Source organism: Panicum virgatum, chromosome 6K, assembly GCF_016808335.1.
Source record: "Panicum virgatum strain AP13 chromosome 6K, P.virgatum_v5, whole genome shotgun sequence".
NCBI classification, from domain to species: Eukaryota; Viridiplantae; Streptophyta; class Magnoliopsida; order Poales; family Poaceae; genus Panicum; species Panicum virgatum.
In genome coordinates this window covers 34,133,832-34,153,292 of record NC_053141.1, presented here as the reverse complement: position 1 = coordinate 34,153,292, position 19,461 = coordinate 34,133,832, and the positions used below count along the sequence as shown (strand labels likewise).

The window sequence follows — 19,461 nt, the reverse complement described above, 5'->3', positions numbered from 1 at the left end:
CCTTTTCAAGGAATTACTCTCTTGCTACCTTCATAAATCAATGACAAATGTCACAGAAAGTTGAAACAAAACAATGATGCACCAATTAATCGTGTATATCTAGTAATTTTTCTTTCTTTCATTCATTTCGGAAACGAATGAGGGACTCAGATCACAGCATTTAGCTATACATTAACCCTATCCACTTGTCTGTAAGCAGTGTTCAAAAGTCAAAACAACAGAATTACATCTGTTTGAAATGTTATCGCCCACTCTCGCGTTAAGCAACAGCCGGCACCACCTTCGAAAATATCCTATGATTTGTGATCTTGTAACGTCATTACATGATTTATATACTAGAATGCAGATGTGTAGATAACCAAATTTGGCACAAACATCAGCAAGATGCCTGACGTAAATCCATTTCAGTTCAGGGCTCTTGCATCGACTTTGAAGTGCAGAAACGCACGGCGTCAGCAACTGTCAGGAAAATGTGATTGCTTCCGATGTGCTCAGTTAGTTTCGACGACTGGAGCTTCTCAATGACGATGGAGCCAGGATTTGATAGGAGGAGCTGCCGCATGCACAAACGCACACAATATATCCATTAAAATCAATGCACAGATAATTTCAATTCTTTTATAACAGCTCCTAACCCATATTTTTCCATTCTCAGGTTTCTTGTGTAGGATTTTAGAATGTTCCTCCAATAAGATACTTTGATCTTTTGAAGTGGAATAACAAGTCCTAACATTGACTGAAAATTCTTGGAACTACTTTTAATCAAGTCAGTCAATTTTAGTATCAGTCTACATACCTGAATGCTTCTCTTCTGAAGATTCTTGTGCAGATCTTCAAGGGCATGTATACCACTTGTGTCAATATCTATAACAGCTGTAAGAAACATTTTCATTGGCTTTAATCATTACAATCAGAAGAACACTGATCATATCACATTAACAGGTGATTCTACTTACGTGACATCTCCACTATCAAGAAATTGATTCTAGACAGTCCCTCTGCCTTGACTTTCTCTTCTTCAGCTGTTAACCACCTAAGAATTCTGAAATGGAGCGCATGAAAGTTTATGAGAATACTCAAGCTATACATGAAACATGGTGGTTTTATATTTATACCTCTCCCGGATATAATTGGAGTTGGAGAAATAGATAGCGGAATCAACCCTCACTATTACCACCCCAGGAACATGCCTTGCATCTGGATACTGATCCGTGTTCCTGTAAATTGTGGTGCCTGGAAGGTTTCCGAGCAGTGCAGTCCTTGGTCTTGTTACTTGAAGAAGTATTTTGGCAAATGAAATTGACACCTTTGAATATCGAAAATGTCAAGTAAGTTTCACTTATCCCTACAAGATTGGATAGTAAAGACTGGGATGGGTACTTACAGCAATTAAGAGGCCTATCTCAACAGATTTGAAAACCACACCAAAGAATGCTCCCATGCAGGCGATGAAATCCATTTTGTCAACTTTCCAAATGAGAATTGCTGCTTCATAGTCCACAAGGCCAATCACAGCAGAAATAATGATTGATCCAAGGATCGCATTTGGCGTATACTTAAACAATGGTGTGATGACCAACAAGGTGAGAAGCACAACCATTGACATAACAACATTAGATACTGGTGTTCGGCACCCAGCCATGAAATTGACTGCAGAACGTGAGAAAGAACCTGGAGAATTGCAGCAAACAGGTTTCAGCACAATATTTTCAGAAATATCAAATATCACTGCAACTCCATTCAGAAAAGAAGATATAGTTACCTGTTGTGACATAGCAAGACGTCATTGAGCCTACAATGTTCATTGTTCCAAGTGCTACCATCTCCTTGTTTCCATCTAACTGGTAGCCCTTCACAGCAGCAAATGTCCTTCCGATCGCCACGGCTTCCTGATAAGGCACACAAAGATTGATGCGCATTCTGTCTGGAAAAGAACATGAAGGACCAAGATGGATTTTCATGGCATACATACCGTCAAACCGATCATGCCGCAGACAACACCGATCTTGAAACCTTTTGCAACAAATGGACCGGTGAAATAAATCTTGTGCAGAGATGATGGGTTGATGCCCTTCTTGATATTATTCACCTGGGTTCACCGAGTGCCAAAAATGATTCACTACTTAAAACATGATCTATATGAAGTTGCGGGGTTCATATGATTCTTGTGGTTGAGGTCATGCAAAAATAATTGAGCTACTAACTTGAGTACTTACAATTTGAACACCATGTTTGTCAGCACGGAAAAGGTATACAAAAAGGGTAGCAAGAATGACAGAAGTTATAGGAGCAATAGCTGGCACCCAGAAATACTTCTTATTTCTTTTCCCCTGTGTATAGGAAATATCATTATTAAGTTATAGTATTTCCAAAATCTAAGAAATATTTAAGGTAAATAGTATGGAAAATAAAGGGATTCTCACAATGTACTTTGCAAGAAGAAGAAAAGCGAGGAAAGAGAAGCCAATCACAACTGTCTGCCAGTTCCACTGCATACAAAAGATCACGCCTTATCAGATAACTATAGGAGTCAGTCTGATGGTAATATTTTATTCATACTGTCTTAAGTTCAAGTTAAGTACCCCATGATGAACCGAGCCCCAAACAGACTTCATAACAGAAATTATATCAGTTTCCTTTGTGAAGTTCCTGATTCCCAACACATATTTGAGCTGCTGCAGGGCAATAGTGATTGCTGCTCCTCCCATGAATCCGACAATTGCAGCATGCGACAAGAACTCTATGAGGAATCCTAACCTGAAAAATAGCAAGTCTGAGATTGATTGACCTACATGTGTCTTGCTTAAAAGTACTGTGGTATACCTTAGAAATCCCAGGGCTGCTTGAGTAATACCAGCAAAGAAGGTTGCTGTAAAAGCAAGACACAAGTATTCTTCCTTGTTCTTTTCATGATCAACTTCATTTTGTAGGAGTGAACCTATTAGAAGAGATACCACTGCAACTGGCCCAATTGCTATATCCCTTGAGCTACCCATTGCAGCATATATCAATGGGGGGACAAAGCTGGAGTCTGAAACCAAATAACAAAAAATAATGACAATAGCATTGATAAGAGTCACCAGTCAAGAATTAAATCAAGATTCATCAATGGAACATCTGAATTGATGAAACTTACAAAGCCCATACTGTGGATCCAGATAAGCAAGCTTTGAGTAGCCAATATCCTATTTAATCCAAGACTAGATGTCAGGCACAATAAGTAGCCAATTTATAGTGATAGGTGTAGTCAACCTGATACCTGAGGGATGCAGAGACTTGCGATTGTCAATCCGGCAATCAGATCACCTTTGAACTTGCTCAAGTTGTAAGTCCTACCCCAATCAAAGACTGGGAACAAGAACTGCAAGCCCATTTTAAACTTTGTCGATCCAGATTGGTCCTTATACTGCTTTAGTGGATTGTCATGGAAGAATGTCTCCCTCAGTGTGTTCGTAAACTCTGTGGTGAGGTTCTTCTGAGGAGGATACCCGACTTTGTACACAGGTGGCGCTTGAGATAGATTATAGGAGGGAGGCTGTGTCGAGATGCTGGTTTCATCTGCTGTCGCCTCATCTCGCTTTTGATGAACCATCTTTGGGTAATAAAATAACTGAATTAAGATTAGAAATATAAGATTCTGGGTTGTAAGTGAGACAGTCAATGGATAAAACAAAGTAAATATTATTCGAATTGGAAGGGAAATTATGTATTGCAAATGGGAACAATAAAAACTTTGAACAAATTAATGAGGTGCAACGAATTGCACAAAACTCGATCAATCAACCAGAAATGTTTAGTAAAATTGGAAGAAGAAGAAGAAGATGCCCATAACATTAATGCGCGATGTACTAAGATGAATTGGAGGTATCAATTAAACTTGTATTTTTTTAGCACATTTGGTATGGGCAAAGGATGCTAAATCAGCCTGCGTGTTCCTAATGGACTGAAAACCAGTAGTCTAAGTTAAAAGCAGATATACTGAAATAATTCTATCCAGTTACATGAAGGATGGTGTTGGAGGAATTGACTCGGTCTGAAAAGCCAAGCTTGGTCTTCCCATTTCCAGAACTACATATCTATAAAATCCAGTACACAATTGTAAACTGTGAAAGTATCTTTCGAGCCAATTAAAATGGTTCCCAACTTTGCCTCCATGTATTTTAAAACGCTGAGTGCAGTAGCAATGGCTGACTGTTTATATGTTTGAAAAATCCCAAGTTTCTGGGTGAAAACACTAACAAATGAGCAGCTGAGTTAAGCAACACCGAATCATGACAACCTTAAAATATCGCTAACTGCTCTTCAGGCCAGAGGAGCTGGGAAAAGTTGAGAACAGTATGCAGTTTGCATCGATGGATGAACCAACTTTTTCCCTGAATCGTCAACTACCTACTACTAATATTGTCCATTCTACAACGTTGCAGGGGAAACTATCAGCAGTTAGGTCCGGTACGAAGCCCGAGGTGAAGAGGCTGTTTCTGACAGTCATGCTAATTCGATCAGCACGCTGAAAGACTGAATGGCTATCTTTGAACCCTGAACCATGCTGTTATGTTCCCCAGCTGGGGACAAACAAACAGTAGGTGATTAACGCGATTATGAATTGTGTAATTTTTTTAGAGAAAATTATGAACTGTGCAGTGTGCAATCGATTGTGAAACAACGGTCCACGAGACAGGAGATACTGTGACGCAGGAACAGGTAGCGGGGCTTCTCCGAACTCCACACGGGGCTAGAAATATTGTTCTGCCAAACAGAAAGATGGAGAAGGTTGCAGGAAAATTCAACAAAGGGAACCAGCCCGGGAACCCGAAGAGAAAATCGTAAAATTTCCAAGAGAAAGGATCCCCAAGATCGCAATGAACCGCAGTCCAATCCAAACACCCCCTGGGAACGAGCGAGACGAACTTAAGAGGAGCGCAACGAAGGACCGGGGGTGCGGATTTTACCTGCCGGGCGATTCGGGGGAGGGAGACGGGGAGCCCTTGGGCGCGCGCCCTGCGAGCAAACGGAGCGCCGGCCGCTCAAGCGTCCCACCGGGGCCGCCGCATTTGGCCCGAGGCCGAGGACGCCGCCGGGTCCCGCCGGGCGCGCGGGGATCGAGCGCCGCCGGCCGCCGCGTCCGCGAGAGTAGTAGTATGTATGAGCAGCGAATCTGCGGGGTCAAATGAATGATTTTTCCTTCTCGGAATGGAGAGCGGCGATGATCAATTCATTCGTGGGAGCCTTTCGGGGATTTTGCGCTGCAATTATACCCGAGCGAGCGAGCGACGGAGCGAGCGAGCGACGGAGCGAGCGAGGACAGTGGTATGGTCGGGAGCGGGTGGTGGTCGAGCGGCAAGCGGAAGTCCGCGTGGGCTCCACGGATCCGGGCCCACTACCCCGAAGGCCCAGACGGAGGGGTCGCTGGCAGGTGGGCCCGGTCCGCCCTGGTCAACTGTTTCGCGGGCCACGGAGTCACGGACGGTCGCGACTCGCGCGAGTCGCCGTGGAATGGTAAGCGGGACGACTGGCGCTCATGTCCCTCTGACATGTGGGTCCACCTAGGCGTGATGGCTGCGGTCACGGTGTCTGGTCGCGGTCGCCGTAAGCTTTGCCGGTGGAGCGAGGACTCGCGTCCGGGGTCGTTCGAGGTAACAAACAATCGGCCCGGCTACTGTCATTGGTCACTAACCGATGGCACATCGACGACGACGGCGAGCCTCTCCATACATGGTCCACTCTTATGGCGAATCTAGGATGTAAATGCAGAGTTCATTTTGATCTCTCATTCTTGGAACGATGATACCAGATCTGTTCGGAGGGTTGGAAGTGCAGAGGGAGCACGAAAAGTAGCTAGTAGTAGAATGGTCCTGACCTCTAAAGTTTCTAAGAAAATAGAAGGGACGAGGGACTAGTTGCAGCACAAGGTGCTGAATGCAAGGTTGAAGTTAGAGCGTAAAAGAAGTTTGAAGCTTAGACTTTCTAGCTTTCTTTCTTAGTCTCTTTCTTTCTTGTTTCTTAGAGGTGTGGAGTCTAAGTGCTAATGTATCTTCTGCCTATGTGGTCAGATTTGTTTCGTTGTGATCGTAGACAATCACTTGTGAATAATGTTCAAGACTGAATAATTCCCTTAATCTACTTTTTTTTTTTTTGCTTTCTTCCTCTTCTTTAAAGGGTATTGGGGGTTCCATGGACTGCATGGGGCCGGGTAAGGGCTCCGAGCCCCTCCCCCTGTAGGATCAAGAACACCGACTAGAGGGGGTGAATAAGCGGTTTAAATTCTAAAATCAACAATACTAGAGAAATTTAATTAGTAACAAAGGAAAGCCCTATGTCATGCTACTACTATCTCTAAATGGGTTTGCAACCTAGGGTGACAAGATACAAATCAAGCTCTAGTAAAGTAAATTGCTCAAAGTAAAAACAAGAATTAAAGTGAGCAAGAGAGGTAACCAAGCTTGACACACGAATTTATCCCGTGGTGTCGATGACTTGCCAATCACCCATAATCCACGTTGAGGTAGATTCCAAGAATCAACCGCTCATCTATCAAGAACCTCTTGATTTTGAGCCGGCTTGAATCAAGGAACCACTCCACACCTCGATTCCACTAGAGTTGCTCTTCACCACTCTGGTGAGGTGAGCACAAGACCTCTCACAACTGAAATCGGGGCTCCTCAACAATCTCCTTGGAGGAGCTCCACGAAATCCTCTTCTCCAAGCCGTCTAGGGAGCGGCAACTCCCAAGAGTAACAAGTCGATGACGCTTGCTTGAAGTTTCCCTAGTGCCACAAAGCTCAAACTCTTGATGCAATGCACTAGGAAGCCCCCACACTCTCAAGAATGCAATCTCTAAGCAAGTGTGTGTGTGTGAGAGATGCCTTAGCACTATAGTGTCAGGTATGCAGTCCAAATAGCCAGGAGAGCCTCCCAATGGCCGGGCATTGGATATATATAGACATCCCCTCAAAAACTAGCCGTTACACTCTTTTCTGCGAAGACGCGGACTGTCCGCGGTTCAAAAACCGGACCGTCCGCCATTATAAACCAGTGAGTCAGAGTGCATTTAATGTGTGTCAGAACTATCTGTTACAGCCCTGGCGGACCGTCCGCGCCCCAGGGGCAGACCGTCCGCAGTTATGTTTTCCACACCACCAGAGACGGACATCGTCTCTGGTACAACTTTGAAATTAGCTGGCGGACCGTCCGCACCCCAGGGGCGGACCGCCCGCCGTTCATCCTTGAAAACCACCAGAGACAACACTGTCTCTAGTACAAATAGTCAAATAGCCGGCGGACCATCCTCACCCCAGGGGCGGACCGTCCGCCGCACAGATCATCGCCTCAACCAGAGAAAACACCCTCTCTAGTACAATTTGAGTTAGAGCGGCGGACCGTCCGCCCAGCTGGGCCGGACTATCCGCCAGTCACATCTAATTTCCACCAGAGCCAAACATGCTCTCTGGTACGGGTGCGGACCGTCCGCGCTCCAGGGAACGGACTGTCCGCGCTTGTGCAGTCAGCTCTCAAACTTGTTCCTTTTCAAATCTTGTCAAAACGTCGTTAGCCCTCATGCATGCACCTAGACATTTTGAGCAAAATGACACTAAAGACCCGTCAAGCACGAGTACACAACCCCTCTTGATAGTATGGCTATCTATCCAACAAATCCGGTCACTTTTCATCCACTAAACGCCTTGTGACCGGTAAAATACAAAAGCCCTATTTTATACCTTTGCCTTGAGCCCGAGCTTTGCATATCATCTCCAAACTTCACACGTTCACAACCAAATCCCTTTTATCCGTAGATCAACTTATGCTCATTATCTCGAATGAAATTATTAATCCACAAATCGATGTCATTAATTACCAAAACTCGAATTAGGGGCCTAGATACTTTCAACCCCCCATCCGTCCTTGGGTCCACTTGATCGTTAACGTTGCATTCATTAGTTTCCTTTTTTTATCTAATTGCATTGTATTTCTATTGACAAAGGTCTATTGAACAAATAGAATTTTTAGATAGCAGGGTGTTTTTATCGTCACTCCATATTAGATATTTCTGTCTACACTTGGCTTAAATGATAGAGTTGCCCCCCTGCATGTATTCTCATAGAAGATTTCCTTATTTAAAGAGACTGCCAAAAAAATAAATTTTTGCCATTGTGATAGGGACCGCTCCTTTTTTTTTGCCGTTAGTGAAATTTAATGGGATCAGTTCATTTTGGTATTTGAGTGTTTTTATGGGTGATAAAATCTTTCTTTTGATGTCTTGCTAATTCCAAGTTTTGACAGGAGGGTCCGGTGTAATTCCATCGATTTTTGGATTTCGATCGTGTCTAAGAGATCCTATTTTATCTGGGTTGCTAATTCAATGGCAGAGTGCTCGGCTTTTAAGTGCAACTATAATCTTTTATACATTTGGATGAAGCAACAAATTCGTCTAGACTCTTGGTAGGCACACCTATGAGACTATTGAATGTTCCTTCACACGTACGGAATTGCTAGCCCTTGCTTAATTTTTTTCATCTATCTTTTAGCTCTCGAGATTTTGATTTTTTTTAGATAATAATAATTAGGAAGCCACGATCAGATCAGTGTCGTTGCAACGAGAAGCGATGAAAAAACCTTTTGGAGGAGATTTTGACCATGTAAATCACTTGATCCTCCGCAATATACATGTACATATGGTTGGGACGCGTTAGATTTCTTCTATTAAACATCGCCATTGCCCAGCATATTTTTTGGTTTCCAAGATTTAATGCAAGGTAATTAAGCACAAGTTTTCAATTCAAATATCATGTACTAAGATTGGGTTAGAACTATTGCTTGTTGTGAAATTAGCCTTCACCTTTTTATCCTGATTTCAAGTTGTTACCAGCCCACCATGCATTTTAGTGTCTGTCAAGAGGTACCTTCTTGGCTCCTTTTATGGTCCGTTTGTTTTAGAGCAAATCACAAGAGCTTTATTGAATCATGGCAGAATTACAATCTTTAGTTACAACTAATGATGCAGAATTTCTTGGGTCGACCCAATAACCCGGAACCCAACTCCTGACTAGTAGGGTAAAAACCCAAAGACCTGACCCAAAGAAACGTTTAGTGCTACACTGGTTTAATCTCGTGGGTCATTGGGTTAACCCAAAAATAACCGCCGCAATGGACTACAGAACCACGCGTCTGCTCTTCCTCTCTCTTCACAACGGCCAAGATGCTAACCCGTGCGTTTGGGTGATCGGCCGATGAAGAGTTACCGATAAAGTCAGGGAAGGATAAGAGGACCCGGACTCTACGAAGATCTTGACGATTCAGTTGTAATATTTTAGTATAGTTTAAATTAGGAAGTCTTTTCTTTTTAGTTAAGTAATGTTTGCCGTAATCGGCTAGGACTCAATAGCGCTAGGCTATATATATCGGTTGTAAGGGATCGGAAAAACTTGATACACATCCAATACAACAAACACTTTACAATTCCTTTGCACTTTTTCGGCGACTTCGCCTTTTCTTTTCTCTTTTCGACGAGTTCTTTCAAGTTGATCAAGGACGCCTCACATTCGAGCGACTTGGTTTGCTGGTGAGTTTTTCGTTTTACCGAGTATATTTGAGCTTTAGCTACCTGGCGCATCGCTGTGGCTTCGTTCAGATCTACTCAAAACTTATCAACTTTATCTAGGCTTTGATCTCGGGCGCATCGCTGTTTTCTCGTCTAGATTTATTCATAATTTATTGATATCAGCTAGATTTGTAGATTTTCCTATGCTTTTTGGCCATTATCATATCTATTCGCTAGAAGCATATTAGATCGGCTTTAGGTTTTTGGATTAACATCTTGTTATCTTAAAAGCCGATTTAGATCTGTTTCGAGCATCACATTATCTGAGTTACACATTCGTAACTTAGATTTTGTTATATACGCACGATCGGCTATCTCAAGTTGATTTTGTCGTTTTCTGCATCGGCCGATCCTGCTGATGCGTCTGTTTATTACATGCACGTATTTAATATTCTTTTGTCGTTATCTGTATCGGCAAAGCCTGCCGATATGCTTGTGTGAGAGATATTCGGAATCCCAACTGATATGCTCTCAAATTTGACTTTGTTTTATCTCTAATCAATTACAGGTCAAATTGACTGGCACGCTTGGTTGACTTTCCGGAGCTTGGCGAACACTTGCCTCGGATTCCAGTGTGTTGATTTTTGCGTCAACAATTTGCTTCCCGGTGTACAAACGAAACGCGAAAAGACAAAATGGATCTGCCTAGCTGTTGGATCCCTTGCCAAAGATCATTGATCGTTGATCTATCATCCTCCATCGACTTCAAGGAGTTAGCTAGAGATTGATTGTCCAACTCCAGGATGACCTTGTTGTTGCCCAATAATGCCACAGCCAACAACATGCCATTTTTTGCAGCCAAAGCTTTCACTGTCAAAACATCAGCTAAATTCTCATACTTCCGTCCTTCAGCTGCAAGTGTTTCTCCCCGTTCATTCCTCAAGATTGCACCAGCAGCACCTTTCCCAGATGCAGCATCAAAGGCCCCATCCGTGTTGACTTTAATCCAGCCAGTATCAGGTGGTCCGTAGTGTTCCAACTATGATACACATATCTTGCTAGCGATATCCCCATATTCTTTCAAAAAAAAAGAGAGAACTATGACCCACATAACTTGCAAACATCCTTAAAAAATGTCACGAGTATTTGCCAATTATAACAACTTATGCATTTCAGTGTGCTTGGTGATTAATTTCTTGGAACAAAAAACCCTACTCATATATGTTTAAGATGAAAGACATTTAAGTCTTGTCATAAGTAGAATTTCTTTAGCTTTGACCAAAATTTATAAAAAAACTTATTGAAATATACAATATCAAATAAATGCAGTATCAATCTTTCAATAGTAGGCGACTAGCCCGTCGACAGCGAGATGACCATAATGACTTCGTCAATTATCTGCCGGCTCAATCTTCCGGAGGTGCTAATAAGGGTAATGTTGCATGTGATATCCCCACATGCTATTGTATTCCTTCTCCCCCTACCTCAGGCTGCCGTCATCGTGCCCCTGCCCGAGCAGTGGCCCGCACTGAGCTTCGCCCTCCGCCCGGGCCCTACACTGAGCCACCCACGGCCGGGCAAGAGGCATGCACTGCTGGCCTGCGCCGCCGCTCCCTGCCACCACCATGGCTAGCGCAGAGGCCGCACGGAGGATCCCCATGGCGCCTCCACCTCACCGCCGCCTGCTCTTCCTCCCTCCCCGGTCGGCCCCGCGCCGTTCCCCGCCCCTATTCCGTGCTCGTCTTCTTTGATGTCGCCTCGCTCCACTCCAAGCCCGACCTCCACCTACCCAACTCCGCACTGAGTTTGCACTCCTCTCCGCCTCCTTCCACACCCACAACCCCGGCTCCCCGGCGACCTCTTTCTTCACCAACATCGAGTTCGCCGAGTCACAACACTCCTTCGACCAATTCGGTGTCAACATGCTTCCCCACATCCGCCTCCTCTCGATGCCGCTCGAGCTCCCCGCTCAAGTGCTCCCCAAGATGAGGCCGGGTGGCACGGTTGGAGACGAGGCGGTCGGCGGTAGGGCAGAGCGGTGGGAGGGAGGCGGCGGCGCTGCGCGGCGAGTGGGCAAGAGGCGGCGCTGCAGGTCTGAGGATAGACAAGTCATTTTACCCACAAGACAAACAATCTAATAGGAATAATCAGGGTTGCCAAACGTATCCAGTCAGCAGATTCTCCAGTAGATTATTCTCAGCAAATCCAGCTTCTTATTAGACAATCGATTCTCAGAAAAGCTGAAACAAACGGGCCAAAAGTGCCAACGGATGAGTCAGGCAACGGTCCATGTCGTTGTCCGCAATTGTGCACTTTGAACTGTGAATTACCAATAATGCATAATATAATACATTACAATTGAAAACGGCCATTTGGTTTCATCATGTCATCAACTTGTGAAGGAAGAATTTTATTCCTTTTACACGAGCATATATACTCACTGAACACATTAGTTAACAAACTAACAGTGCGAGTCTGTTACATTATACTATTATAGTGATTGAACAAGGAATTTATTAATTTAGTGTTCTTGGTGTACCGTGCACAATTTTTTTCCACGGGATGACGGTGTTGTCATGCGCGTTGAAAGTTGTTGCCTGGAAGCATGCCATCTCGCTCATCACGTTCAGACGAAAGATGACTGTTGCATACATTAGCTGTACTAGACAAACATGCCCTTGCGACATGCAAAATTGGTATAAGTATCAAATATATATTATTATCTATATGTTAATTTGTAGAAATCTACGTAATTAAATTGTGAATGGAGGTCTGGTCCAACTCACAAAGGATGGACTAAAGCCTATATGGGAATGACATAAGATAGACCAAACTAAAAATTTAGATGGACGAAACTAAAAATTTAGATGGAAATCTTACGTGCTTTAAAAATAGATTTATATTTAGCTCCAAATGGAAGATTGGCAGGCCAATAGCTATACAGAACGGTCAACTACTATGCATACATGCACAATAATCTTATTGACACGTCATGTGGATCGGCATGTTTGCTTGGAAAGGAACGGTCATGTTGCGTTGCCGACTTACGACAAGTCTGAGCCGGATGATAGCTAGGGATTGCTTGCCCAGATTGGACAATTGTGTTCGACGCATATATATGAGCCAGTCCTTGCCTTGTTCTGTGGCGTTCACTACTATAGAAAAGATTTCTAGGAACATTCTAATTATTTTAGGAGCGGACCAAAAATCAACCCGTAACTACAAATAAAATGCGGGGTATTGTGCTAATGAGCCACCCCTTTAAATGCATTTATAGGGGCGGTTCATCCCCTCGGCTGCCCCTAAAATAGGGGCAATTTTCAGGGGCGGCTTGGCTGGTGAGCCGCCCCTACAAATTAAATTTGCAGGGGCGGCTCATCTTACCACCCGCCCCTGAAAATGCTCGCCATTTTCAGGGGCGGCCGAGGGGGTGTGCCGCCCCTGAAAATTTAATTTGTAGGGGCGGCCTATGGGGTGACCCGCCCCTAAAAGGGTGTATAAAAATCTGGGCACTTCTTCCTCCTCTCGACCCCCCCATTATTTGGTCGGGAGAGGAGCTCCCCCAAGATCCAAAAAAAAAGAAAAAAAAGGGGGTGGGGGGAGGTTTTCAAGTTGAATTCCTTGGAGTTGGAGGGTCTAGGAGGTAAGTTGACGCTAATTCTCTCTCATTTCTAAGCTCTTTTGTTAGATTTATGGCTCAAATAGAGCTCTATTAGCCTCTAACTAGATTTAGATCTTCACAGTGTGGATTAGCCATTTGAGACACCATTTCCCTCAAACTTTTGTATGAAGTTGTGCTATTTTAGTAGGAGAACAAGATTATGTCATCATTTGCACTCAATCTATAATTTTTAACCTCATTCTTAAGAAAATAGTGCCCAAGATCTATGGAGGAGAGAGAAATTTTTTTATTTTTTTCCTATTTTACAAAGATACCTGTTAGTTTTTTTTCAATATTTTGTGGTAATATAATATGATCAGTTTTGATTGTTTGTACTTAGTAGTAGTTATATCAAAAAAAAAATTCAACACATATGCATATATATAAGCATATATTTATTTAGATTTAGGGCACTTGATTTATTTGTTTTCATGTATTTACATTAAAACTTGATTGTGTTAATGCATTTTATTTATTTGGTGTTGTTCAGATATGGAAAGCACATGGATGTACAAGGCAAATAGGACGGAACCCTATTTTCGTGGAGAGCTTAATAAATTCATTAAAGTTGCGCAGAACCATGCAAGAAATGAGAAGACACAATGAATACATTGCTCATGCAAAGCATGCAAGAATTTGAGAGTGTTCGGCGACCCAACCATAATTAGATCGCATGTGATAGTAAATGGATTTGTTAAGGACTACATGATCTGGAAGAAACATGGCAAGACGGATGCTCCCCCTCCGGCGAATAATCCACCGGATGAAATGATATTAGACGAGAAGTTTGACAGAATGTTTGATGTTTATATTGATGATGATGGCGAAGGTGATGATGACGGTGTTGGTGGATTCTATGGTGATGATGTTGACGACGGGCCCATCGATGGTGAGAGCAGTGATTTGGAAATTGACGATGGTGATTCTCTGAGCCAGTTGTTGCGGAACACCGAAGCGGAGGTCGAAAGTGTTGGGGCGGGATAGATGGACAAGTGGACGGTGCGGGAGTGAGGAGTGCGATAGCGCGCGGTGGTTGGTGGAGAGCGCGTCGTCTCCCGGCAAGCCAAAGGAATTGAGGGACCACTGCACCACCGGCGATCAGCAGCTAGCTAGTGCATCCACAGTTCCGGTCAGTGACGAGAAGAAGCTAGCTAGCAGCCTGTAAGCTCGATCGAAAGCAATGCGGCACTCCATCCAAAGATGTACGCCCTTTCTTCCGTTGGAAAGGCCCGCGTGTTGCTGTCCGTGGCATACGCATCACCATGGCTGTCGAGATGCCGAGGCTGAAAGGGACCTCGCAGATCTGAGCGTCGTTGTTGGTTGTGGCTATCATGATTCATGCATCGACCAGCGTTTTTTCTTCCTGAAAATCAAAGCTCGCATATATTTTCGTGACGTTTGGAGTGAAGAATAATCAACTGTTGATATTAATTTCAAGCTGACTGCTGTTGTTGTTGTCGTCCAGGAAACCTTGCTACTTCCTGAAAGATTTTGCTGTCATAGGGCCGGACAGATCAGTAGATGTTTATCAGTGAGGGCTGTATATCAAATCCAAAACTTAAAATGCACAAGTGCTTTAAAAAATCCACAGTAATATCAACAAAGGCTTATACAGTAGAAAATGAAGTAAGCCTAGCTATTAGGAATGGAAACGACACTACTAGAAAATGGGCCATCGGTCCAGGCCAAAGGACCTTTGGCCTTCGACCGACCTAGTGGAGGACAATTGGCACCGGGTGTTGGTTCCAACCGGTTCCAATGCGTCAGCATAGGAACCGGTTTGAACCACCACCCGGTACCAAATGAAGGCGGCGCTATAGGCACCGGTTGATGGTAATAACCGGTTCCTATGGTGATGAAACGTGGCAGCTGACAGGAGCTCGGGCCTAAGGCACCGGTTGGTGCCTTGACCCGGTGGTATTGAACAAAATTTAGCACCGGGTCATTGAAACCAACCGGTGCCTTTGGCCCGAGCCTATAAATACCCCAACCTCTCCCCCCTCAAGCTGTCGTGAACTCACTGTTCATGGCAGCTGAGTGAGGTGAGGGGAGACGAATTTTTGTTTTTTTAAAAAAAGATTAGTTATTTTTCTTTATAACTTAACAATTAATTTTTAGAAACAGTTATTACTTGATTTAGTTTATACATGTGATAATTATTTTTATTTGTAGCATCTTATTGTAGTTATATGCGTTATCAATTTATTTGATATTTGAATACTATCAAATTATTGTATTTATATGTTTTATTAATTTATTTGATAAGTGAATAGTATCTATTTATTATAGTTATATGTATTATCAATTATATAAATATATTGTTATAAATTGGTAGTATGAATGAACTATTTGTACAGTACAATGATGTATATAAATGTATTGTGGACCCAGATGAGTCGGCAATGGATGTACATGGCCGACCGGCGTTCAAAGGAGTTCATGGATGGCGTGCATGAATTCATAGAAGCGGCCGAGAAACACAAGTATGGCGGTTTCGTTCGTTGTCCATGCAAATTCTGTAAGAATGAGAAGGATTATTCATCATCAAGAACCATCCATAGTCACTTGTTCAATAGTGGTTTCATGCCGAACTACTATGTTTGGACCAAGCATGGCGAAAGAGGAATTGTGCTGGATAATAATGTAGAAGAAGAGGACAGGATTCCTGACTTTGCAGCCAATTATAATTCCTTTTTCAACGACACTGCAATGGGTGAGCCTGAAGAAGATACTGAAGGATATGTTGTAGAAGATGATCTTGGTCAGATGCTGCGCGAAGCTGAGGAAGGTTGCGAAACAGAAAAGAAATCGAGAGATCTGAAGCGTATGTTGGAGGACTACAGAACATTGTTGTACCCTGATTGCAAACAAGACCAAAAGAAGTTGGGTACCACATTGGAATTATTGCAATGGAAGGCATCAAATGGTTTGTCTGACAAGGGATTCGAGGAGTTGCTGAAACTTATAAAAAACTTACTCCCTGAGGGTAACACCTTGCCGGAGACAACATACGAGGAAAAAAAGTTGTTTGTCCTTTAGGATTAGAGGCATAGAAGATACATGCTTGTCCTAATGACTGCATCCTATATCGAGGTGAGTATAAAAATTTGGATTCATGCCCTGTATGCAACGCATGCCGGTATAAGATCCCTCGAGATGATCCAGGCGACGTTGAGGGGATGCATGTCAAGAAGAGGGCGCCTGCCATGGTGATGTGGTATTTTCCTCTAATACCACGTCTGAAATGTTTGTTCATGAACAAAATGAATGCTAAATTGATGCGATGGCACAAAGAAGAACGTAAGCAAGACAATATGTTGAGACACCCCGCTGATGGGTCGCAGTGGAGAAAAGTGGACAGAACATTCCCAACATTTGCAAATGATGCGAGGAATATAAGATTCGGCTTAAGTACGGATGGCATGAATCCTTTCGGTGAGCAGAGCAGTGGCCATAGTACCTGGCCTGTGACACTCTGTATATACAACCTTCCTCCCTGGTTGTGTATGAAGCGGAAATTCATTATGATGCCGGTGCTTATCCCTGGCCCGAAGCAACCCGGTAACGATATAGATGTGTATCTGAAACCACTGATTGAGGATCTTATATTGTTGTGGATAGAGGAGGGTGTTCGTATGTAGGATGCGCACGCAGAGGATCATTTTAACATTCGTGCATTGCTTTTCGTAACCACCAACGATTGGTGTTGACGCTCCTTAGCGCCCCAATTTATATACCGCAAGTGCACGGGATCGTGTAGTTTTTCCCTTAGAGTATTCCCCAAGGTTTATCAATCCACGGAACCAAAGATACAAGAAACAATCTACTAACATAGAGAATCCTTTGTGTTGAGGTGGTGTAAAACGAATCTAATCTACTAAAAACAGCAAACACCGAAGGTAGCAAGAGAAAGTTAGAGATAACCAATCTAGATCACCTAGATCATGCATATGTTGTAGTTCAAGCCAGATGTAGTGAAGCAAGACAGATGTGAATCTCAATGAAAAGCATCTTTAAACCCAAAATCTCCAATCCGATCCTTCGATACCCCATCTACTAAAGCAATACCCGGTCACGACGCCCCCCTTCGGACGAAAGCACCTTGAAGCATGTCGAACCCCCTTTGGTAGTTCCGCCATGAACCTCTAGCCACCATGACTACAAGATCATGCTAAGCGATCTATCTCGATAATAGATCTAGGATGAAGCAAACCTAAAGAAAAGAACGAAATCGAAAGAGAGAACATAGTCGCTAAAAATTCGGAATCACAAGTAACTTCACCATGAATGATTGTACATCACAAGATCACAACCGGGGCCCTACCTTGATCTTGATGATCCTAGCTCCAGAACTCCGACGTGGTCTTCCTTGCAAGATTCCCACGTCGGCTAGGGAAGCCCCTAGACAACTAGCACGACCCTCGGCTCTCCGAGAGGTGTCCCTCTATCTTCTCTGCTCCTTGGCGTCGTCTCCCCGAATTGTCTTCTGCGTGAGCCTGGGGGAGGGGTCTTTAAATAGCCTCAGGAATCCCTAGGTCGAAGGGGAGGCTGAGACTCCCCGAAAAGGGACTGGGCCGGCCGGCTCAATGGGCCCAGGCCGGCCGGCCTGGCCCATTTTCTCGCCGCCTCGCGTCCTCCTTTCTCCCCAAGTCTTCTGGAGTTTATACCTTTCACGATTGCACCCCGTTGGACGTCGTTATCTTCGAGATTTCTTCGAGGGAAAGGATAGGACGGAGAATCCTTCCTTAAATCTCTATTTGCTTTGCTTAGCCGCGAAGTATCACGATCTCATCTTGTGGGCTTTGTCCTTTGGGCTTCATTGGAGGGTGGATGTGCATGAATGAGCTTCTAGTCGTCATGGCCTTTGGTCCTTTGTTTGGCCTTTGGCCTTCGTCTTTCTTCGTGTTATTTCGTGATCATGGGCCTCGTCATTTCATGCTCTAAAATTGTTCAAAAACCTGCTAAAACGAAGTACCTCCAAAATATATGTGCAAATGCGAAAACGACCAATAATCGGGCCTGAGGTTAGGATGGTTAGTGATTTTGATATTAAATTCATGCCATTATCAAAGTTAAACAGGGGATAAAATGGATACTTAAGGAGCGCCAACATTCCCCCCATGCTTAAACCTTGCTCGTCCTCGAGTAAGTCTTTGATAAAAATCAGTTTTGCCTTTCGGTGTCCAATCCCTGCACTTGATCATACACGAGAAAACACAATGCTCCCAAAAATATTTTGCAGTTAATAGTTCAAGTTGTAACCAGCTTTTTCAATGTGGAGGGTAGATACAAGTTAAATGCTTCACCACAATTATAAAACACATGCTCTCAAAATTAAACAAGTCTCAGAATTAAGAAAGTAAGTTCCATAAATAATGCTAAACCAAGATCAATAATTTAAACCTCATTGCAATTTGCTCATGGAAACTCTCAGCTCATCTTGTCTCTCAAACTTGCTAGAACTTTCTCCTTTCTTTCTCTCATATATATGTGTGAGGCTTTATCTAGAGCTCTGGAAAGGTTAGTCCTAACAAAAGATATTATAATCAAGATATTTTCAAAACAAGAAATACTTCTTATGGATTTACCGAGACTCGTCAAAAAGACCATTGGAAAATAATTTCTTTGTGGAGAGGGAGAGAATGAAACACACACTTTAGATGGTGGACATGTGCAAATGGCAACAGTTGATCCCAAGGCACAACTGAAGTCCTTGTTATCGGATTGCACATGGTTGGAGTTTAATGAAGCAAACGGAACCGAGGAGCTTTTCATCATCATATATTTTTTATTTTCTTCTCTTTTTTTTTCTTTTTTTCTTTCTTTTCCTTTCTTTCTTTTTGCCCCTCAGAACCATTGGCAACACTACGCACTTACTCCACCTCCCCCCATGCTTGAACTTTTGCTTGTCCCCAAGCAATGAAGTGATGATAATTTGGAGTGAGTGCACAAAACTCGTATCAATTCTCTGAACTCAACTTTGGAATTCAATGGGGCACCTCCTCGTAAAAGATTGAAGCCAACAGAGGAGGAAAAGGACCAGGCCGGCCGGCCTAGGGGTGTTGGGCCGGCCGGCCTACTGCCTGTATATAGGTTGTGGTCAAGGAGGTGTTTCACAAAGAGATGTTTTTGGTTAAGGGTGGATATCCAGCGAGGTTTGCGATGTTCCCGGTATAGAAACTCACAATGTATGGATAGAATGGCTAGCAAAACAGAGGTACACAAAAATACGGAATGGTCAGCTTCTTAGTCTCGTACCAAAGAA

The 19,461-nt window shown here is 43.5% G+C and overlaps 1 protein-coding gene across 1 annotated transcript; it reads right to left on the bottom strand.

Moving 5' to 3' along the window:
• Positions 1–85: 85 nt before the first annotated feature.
• On the bottom strand, positions 86–5,279 carry LOC120712292 (sulfate transporter 1.2-like). The gene is made up of 14 exons (XM_039998053.1): positions 4,950–5,279; positions 3,260–3,610; positions 3,137–3,185; positions 2,824–3,031; positions 2,583–2,757; positions 2,424–2,489; positions 2,217–2,330; positions 1,973–2,089; positions 1,763–1,889; positions 1,385–1,671; positions 1,116–1,306; positions 957–1,042; positions 797–873; positions 86–553 (listed from the first exon to the last, which is right to left on the bottom strand). Exons 2-14 carry the CDS (start codon positions 3,590–3,592, stop codon positions 410–412), a joined length of 1,974 nt encoding a protein of 657 aa, XP_039853987.1. The 5' UTR covers positions 3,593–3,610; positions 4,950–5,279; the 3' UTR covers positions 86–409.
• Between the last annotated feature and the right edge of the window lie 14,182 nt (positions 5,280–19,461).

What these genes read in the sequence shown, in the direction of transcription:
- LOC120712292 (XM_039998053.1), bottom strand. Translation starts at nt 3,592, where the DNA reads ATGGTTCATCAAAAGCGAGATGAGGCGACAGCAGATGAAACCAGCATC. An exon ending in GGGGCTCGGTTCATCATGGG is followed by an intron (nt 2,490 to 2,582) that starts GTACTTAACTTG and finishes TTTTGTATGCAG; the next exon opens with TGGAACTGGCAGACAGTTGT. An exon ending in GCGGCATGATCGGTTTGACG is followed by an intron (nt 1,890 to 1,972) that starts GTATGTATGCCA and finishes GTGCCTTATCAG; the next exon opens with GAAGCCGTGGCGATCGGAAG.